We start from the raw sequence: 6,710 nt of genomic DNA on the forward strand, positions 1-6,710 counted from the left end.
AGGTTTTCGCACCCACACAAAACTCGACTGGTGCACCATATGTCCAGTGCAGCTTCTTATACATAGGAAGCAGTTCTGTTGCCATCACCCTCAATGCAGGCATGCCTCTGAATAGTCTCTCCAGAGAGTTCACCCATACGAGATTTCTCTGCTTTAGCTCCCTTCCAAAGCTTGGGATTGGACAGGCCGCCTCTCTGGGGTTTCGGCCTCTTCTTCTCGAGAGGGTGCAGAATGAGAGTATGGAGGGGGTTGTTCTTCCAATGGGCCCTGCTTTTTTCTCTCCTGCTCAAGCATATGCCACAGTGGGCAAGCCAAGTGTGTGCAGCAGCAGTGGCCCCAGGGAGGGGGTGATCCTCCGCCCTTCTCATTTTCTGTCTGACAAGGAGATTCATCCAGTCTCGAGACAGGGCCAGCTTTGCCTAGCTGCGAGGTATAAATTTCAAGCAATGTCTGTTTTGGGCCCTTAGCATAGTGTGTCAGGGACTCACTCTTTGCTGACTTTTGAAGGGCCTGTGTTTTTGTATTCTGAAGGGGATGACACCAAAGTATAGGCAATGAGAGGGCAGGAGGATCAAAGGGGCAGCAGCCTTTGAAGCTCCAACAAGTTCACTACCCACAGTTCCCCAGGCTGATGTGAAAGCAGACATATTTTGGAAGAGATGGGAAAAGACCCAGGAGGGGAGTGAGAGCCATTGCTTTGCTCAGTCCCTGGCCTAAAGATGAGACGATGGGAGAGATGCACTACCCAGTTAGGACTTGTGTAGGTTTTGCTGGCGATCCGTCCACTAGTGAGAGCCACCCTGAGGGTGGAGCCTATAGCATGAATGAAAGGGAAGTATCTGGAAAAAGTTTCCAGTTTGGGTTCAACACTCAGGCCATTTTTCAGTTTGCTAAGGAGCTTTTAGAATTGCATTGCCTTGTTAGCTGTGAAGTGCCAATAAAGATATGCATGATGAAGGATGCCTGGTGTTCTAAAGCCTGGGACAAGAAAGGAATGGCTGCTGAAATCAAGAAAGCTTAGGGGAGCAGCAGGAGTGGATTTGTGTACAGGCTCTAGTTCTGGTACTGAAAGCAACATCTCATTCTGCAATTTTACATTCACCTTCCCAAGCCAGCATTTTGAACTTTTCTCCAGTTGGTGGACATAAAGTTCCTAGTGAGAAAACAAAGATTTCTCAGGCCTGCGTAGAGTCTGGCCAATCAAGTGCTGTGTGAATTCTCCCTAGATCTTCTTGGTTTATGCTCACTTCCTGCTAATTTTCCTTGTCAACACAGAGACAACCCATCAGGTCTTCTCAGGCACTCACAAAAAGTTAGTAAAAGTTAGCTGATCTTCCTCCTCTGTGATTCCGCCACTCCTTATGGACTTACAGAGTCCACACTCCCCAGTGTGCCTGGTACTGGAGCATGCTGGTAGCAGAGTGGCAGGCCTAATAGTAATCTACTTCTCAACCGGTTGGGCACCTTGGCAGAAGTGAGAAAAGCAGCATCATATGCTAAGAACCTGGGAATCCTAAGTTGCTATGACTGCTAATGGATTCACTGAGTTCAGAAGCCATGCTTCCCCAGGCTTCTGCCTTTAATGACATTCTAGTGAAAGGAGAGGTGGTAGAGAGGAACTAATTGCTAATGTTGCCTCTGTTGTACTACTAGGTAAGTTTAGAAGAAAGCATAATGATAATGGGGTGGTGGGGGGGGGGGGGGGAGACAGGGAAGGAAGGGCTGGCTGGCAGGGAGGGTGGGCAAAACCAGTGCAAGGTAAAAATCTAGCCCAGAACCAAATTTCCAGTGGTTTTGGCCTGGCTTTCTTTGGGATGAGGTAGCTTTTTGGCCTCATCACTAGCATTTTTTCAGGTGACAAAGCAATTGACAAATGTACAGACTGATCCTGGACACATTCACTTGAAAGTGAACCTTCATTATTTCAATGAAAGCGTATCTTCTAGCCAGTGAGGCATAAACTTGTGATCATCAGGGACACCAGATTAAAAGCAGAAACAACTCTGGTCTGGCCAGGGTTTTATTGAATTGTAATCACATCCTAGAGAACAACCAAGAACTAACCACATTTGTAGGACTGAACACAAGCACAATTCCTGTGAGAGATTTACAAAAAAATTCTGCAAGTCAGGTTGACAAATGAACAGTCAATGACAAATGGACTCTCCAGGAAAAGCATTAGTCCTTACCCCAGTGTGTTCATTGACTACATGCAGAGTGGTGCTGGTTGCTGATTTTAAAACATGGGCTAGAATTCAGAGAGTGAAACTTTCAGCTGAAGTGGTCCAATACAGAATACCATCTGGCCTGTGAGCCCGTAGGTGCAACTGAATGAAGGAAGATGGAAGAGTCAGGTTGCTCCTCTTCTGATTGCCTTCTCTCTTGAACAAAAGAAGTACAGTAGGGAAAACAACTGTGGTCCTGTTTGTTCATTGTCATACTAGGAGTTGTTTAAGCACAAGAGCATTAAAATTGTAACTTGCCACAGGCAGTCTAAAGTGGAACAATCCCACCTCAGAATGGCTAGGATATTGTTTCACTGCCTGTGCAGAGAAGCCTAGATCACCCCTGAGTAGAACACAATGGGACATCTGAAATAGGGGGACTGCCCTAGTTCTCTCATGGAAAATGGAACGCGAGTGAAAACTATAAGGTTGGGGTGGGCTGCTGGGTGATCCCTTCTGAAGTAGCCAGACTGCACTCCATCAGCTTAGCCAGCAAAATCAATGGTGAGGGATGCTCAGATAGGCAGACCAGCAGGCTCTGAATGAAAGATTTTAGGTATCTTTACAACATCTACATGATTACATGAGCAGAGCTGGCTGGAGCCGGGGGTCACACTAGACGGCTCGGGAGGCCTCTTCTGACTTGCTGCCCCCCCCGCCCCACATCCCATGTTTCTATGTTTTTGAGATATTGTACATGATCCTCAGAGTATGGCATAGGCCATTTCTAAGCATCTACTTTTGTGATGATTGTACTGTATACTGCAGAGCAAGGAGATGCTACTTCTTTGTTTCTGTCACCATCCTGCTTCCAGATTAAAGGAAAAGAAAGAAATAGCATTAGGGAAATCACCTTTCTTGGTGCTCTAGTATTGTGTAGCTTTTCCATCCTTGACTTCTGTAACGCGCTCTACGTGGGGCTACCCTTGAAGACGGTCCGGATACTTCAACTGGTTCAAAACAGAGCTGCCAGGCTGCTGACGGGGACTGGGCATTATGTTCACATGACTCCAGTCCTCCGTCAGCTTCACTGGCTCCCCATTGAAGTCCGGGTCCAATTCAAGGTGTTGGTTATGACCTATAAAGCCCTAAACAGCTTGAGTCCTGGTTACCTGAAGGAGCGCTTACATCCATATATGCCTGCCCGCCCCTTGAGATCTGCGGGAGAGGCCCTTCTCTGGGAACCCTCCGTGAAAGAAATTAGGAGGGTAGGTACTCGGAGGAGGGCTTTCTCAGCGGTGGCGCCCAATCTATGGAATGCGCTCCCCAGAGAGGTCCGCCTGGCGCCGTCGTTGTTTTTCGGCGCCAGGCGAAGACCTTTTTACTTAAATGTCATTTTAATTGTTAATATTATTTGCTTATTTTATCTGGCCAGGGTGACTTATTTTATATTGTTAATTTGTTGAATATTTGAATGTTTTATATTTTAATTTTATGTTGTGAGCTGCCCTGAGGCTTCGGCGAATGGGGCGGCATAGAAATGTTTTAAACAAACAAACAAACAAACTGAATGCAAAGCTGCCTATAAATACATGCAATACAGGGATGAAAATGAAAATGGTATTCTTGTGCTGAGTTTCCCCCTTTGTATCATGTAATAAAACTTCCTCCCTGCCCTGATAGCCATTGATGCAGAATAGGAAGCTGGGGTGAGGAGATACACACTGTCATTGATGGCACTGAGAAACAGGGCAATTTTTTAAAATCATACCTTAGCTGGTAAAAGGAGAGCATTTGATGCAGGAATGCTGCTTTCGGTGGTGGCCCTGATGTTCAGTCTAGCCATTGCTCAGCACTGATTCTCAGTTTCAAACAAACATAATTAACATGTTATCACCTGTGCACGTGAAAAATATAAAATAAAAACAGAGAAAGAAATGAATTATATAGTGATAATAGACAAAACCACTACAGAACAAACTGAGTCATGACAGTAGGTGGCTGAAGAAGAGGCTATTTTACTAATTTGATTAATTTGGTACTGAGTTGGTGCACTTGTTTAAATATTTCTATTACTACACTTTTCTTAGTAGTTTGATAATTAGCTCTTTTTTAAACTTGGTAACTTGTGCTCAGAATGCTATGCTTCGAAAGGCATTATCTGCCACAGGCGCAATCTTGCAGCTGCAATTTCAAATATCTGTGAAGAATTTCTTACTTACCCAGTACAAATATGACATCAAACCAGCACTGCTCAGGCTGGTGCCCCCCAGAAATTTTGCACCATGATCCCCCGGAATTTCTACCCACTGGCCTTGTTGGCTGGGGCTGCCAGGGGCTGAAGTCCAAACATCTGGTGGGCAACAGGTTAGGAAGGCTGCCCCAGAGAGTGCGCTGCAGCCTCTTGTGATCTTCCTCATGCCAATGGAGTTTGGTCAGTCCAGCAGCTCAGGGGTTCAGTGAATGCACTCAGCATCTGATCAGAAACTTGCATGGGGACCACTGGGAGCCTCCTGTAGAAGTGAGAAAGGCAGAATGAAAGAAGGGTGTCTTGTGTGCCTCCAACGCCATAAAACCAAGACACCCGAAACATAACATGGGAACCACACAGTCTGTTCCCCAAGGTAATTTTCTTTTCTATATTAATTTAATGTAGCCATATGTCTGCTAACCAGTCCGTATCATCAGAAGCCAGGGAAGACTAATGGGTTGAGGGAAGAGCTCTGCAGCTTCTCCCTCCTTCACTTGGGAGTAATGAAATGGGCAGTTCTCCTGCTCAGGCAACTACCTGGATATACTGTTGTATTGCCTCTTGTTAGCCCCCTGCGGTGAGTTGAATCGGCTCTTTGAGATTCCAAGGAAATTATATGCAAGATCCAGGTTTACTTACAAGGACTCTAGCTCTTTATTGTGCCCCAAATACAAGTTATCTGGCTTTCAGAAGAGTTTAGCACCAAGTTGCTTACAATGCTCAGCCTGAACTGGTCTGCAAGGTCGGTTTCGATCAGCTGGAACAGTCAGTGAAGGCTGCCTGAGAGGTGAGTGTCCAAGCAAATTGGGGTTGGGCTAAGCGCCTTCTCATACCCTCTTTGCTGCTGATGCCATGAAGCCCTGCAGTCTAAACAAGGTTTAGAGTTTCCCACCCTAGCAAGTCCAGCTGTAGCTAAGCAACCTACTGATAAGCAGGGGTGCAGGGAGGGCTGGCAGTTCCTGCAGGCACATAAGCTGGTCAGGGCTTGGCATGCAGGCCTTGATAGGCTCTCGGACATCCAACACCTGCTTGTTAATTGGTGTCGATGTTCTGAGTGTCCTTTGTCCATCTTCTCGGCTGAGCCAGACAAGATGTAGACTTTGCCCACAAAAGGGAAGACAACTGCAGCTGCCCACAACTAAAGCAGGGTGCCAATAGGCACTCAAACAGGGACAGGCACAGTATGTCCAGCTGTGACAGCTTTGTAAGGTTTCTTGAAAGCTTCACTGCATCAAACCTATGAGAATCCAGGTCTTTCTGGATTCTGGTCCAGGTATTCAATAAAATGACAGTGTTTCAAAAAATCAAACAGAATGATAGAGAAGTCGCAGTATGGGCACTGAAATGGTGTTTGTTTAGCATTTATCTATGTCTGTCATTTCAGCTCATGTGCTCTTCAGTGCAGAAAGCCTTGTTTGATGAGGAAGACCACGTGAAGAAGCTCCAGCAAAAGGTGGCAACCTTAGAGAAGCGCAATAAGCAGCTGCGAGAGCGAGTGAAGAAAGTCAAGCGGTCACTCAGGCAAGCCAGGAAGAACACCAGGCACATAGAGCTGATCAACCGAAAGCTCAGTGAGAAGCTGTCCTCCTTTGGAAGCCGGTTCCCACACATCAATTCCTTAAAGCAAGCAAACTCTCATGCCACATACCTTAAAGTTTAATGCCAGGTATGGTGCCGTAGGCACAGACCCTGATGACTCCTTGGCATACACCTCTCCTGATAACACCACCTTACACTTCAAAAGGGACATGATGACTTTAGGGCCCTTGGCTGTCGCTGTGCTATGCTTGAAGCTAAACGGGATAAAAAGACATGCATTTCAATTCTGCCTTAAACAAGATTTGAAAAGGTCCATTTTTATGTTCATCTGGGGGAAATGTGGACAGGAGTAAATTGTCTTCAGAAAGTCTTCTTTTTTACTTTAGAGGCCACGTTTGAGATGAATCAGGAATTGGCTTTACAAGCAGATATTAAGAGTGCTTGAGTTCAGGCCCAATGGAAGGTCTGGAAGGACCCAAGATTACAGCATTGCTCTAAGTTAAGCTAATGGCCCGATCAGTTCCTGGATGGGAAACCACCAAGGAACTGCATGTAAGCGGGTGTGCATGGAAGAACAGGGTCTAAGTGTAGTCAAGAAGAGATGTCAGGTGCTGAACCTCCTTCAGCCCCAAGGCCAAATTCCATTTCAGAGAAGTTCTTGGGGCCGCATTCCAGTGGTGAAACAGGGTTGCCTCCAGAGCTAAAGGCAAAAGAAGCAGGACCAAAAATACCAACGTAAGCCTTTGGAGAGGCAT

General features: G+C 46.2%; 1 protein-coding gene across 1 annotated transcript in view; it reads left to right on the top strand.

Annotated features, from left to right (window-relative positions):
• Nucleotides 1-6,076, top strand: part of CCDC3 (coiled-coil domain containing 3) — a 64,896-nt gene extending 58,820 nt beyond the window's left edge. Inside the window, exon 3 of the mRNA XM_044423501.1 lies at nucleotides 5,801-6,076. Within this exon, the coding sequence (XP_044279436.1) occupies nucleotides 5,801-6,076 (276 nt within the window). The remainder of the gene's footprint in view (nucleotides 1-5,800) is intronic.
• The last annotated feature ends 634 nt before the right edge of the window (nucleotides 6,077-6,710 follow it).

This window comes from Varanus komodoensis, unplaced genomic scaffold (assembly GCF_004798865.1).
Source record: "Varanus komodoensis strain SLA01 unplaced genomic scaffold, ASM479886v1 scaffold13_3, whole genome shotgun sequence".
Taxonomy (NCBI): Eukaryota; Metazoa; Chordata; class Lepidosauria; order Squamata; family Varanidae; genus Varanus; species Varanus komodoensis.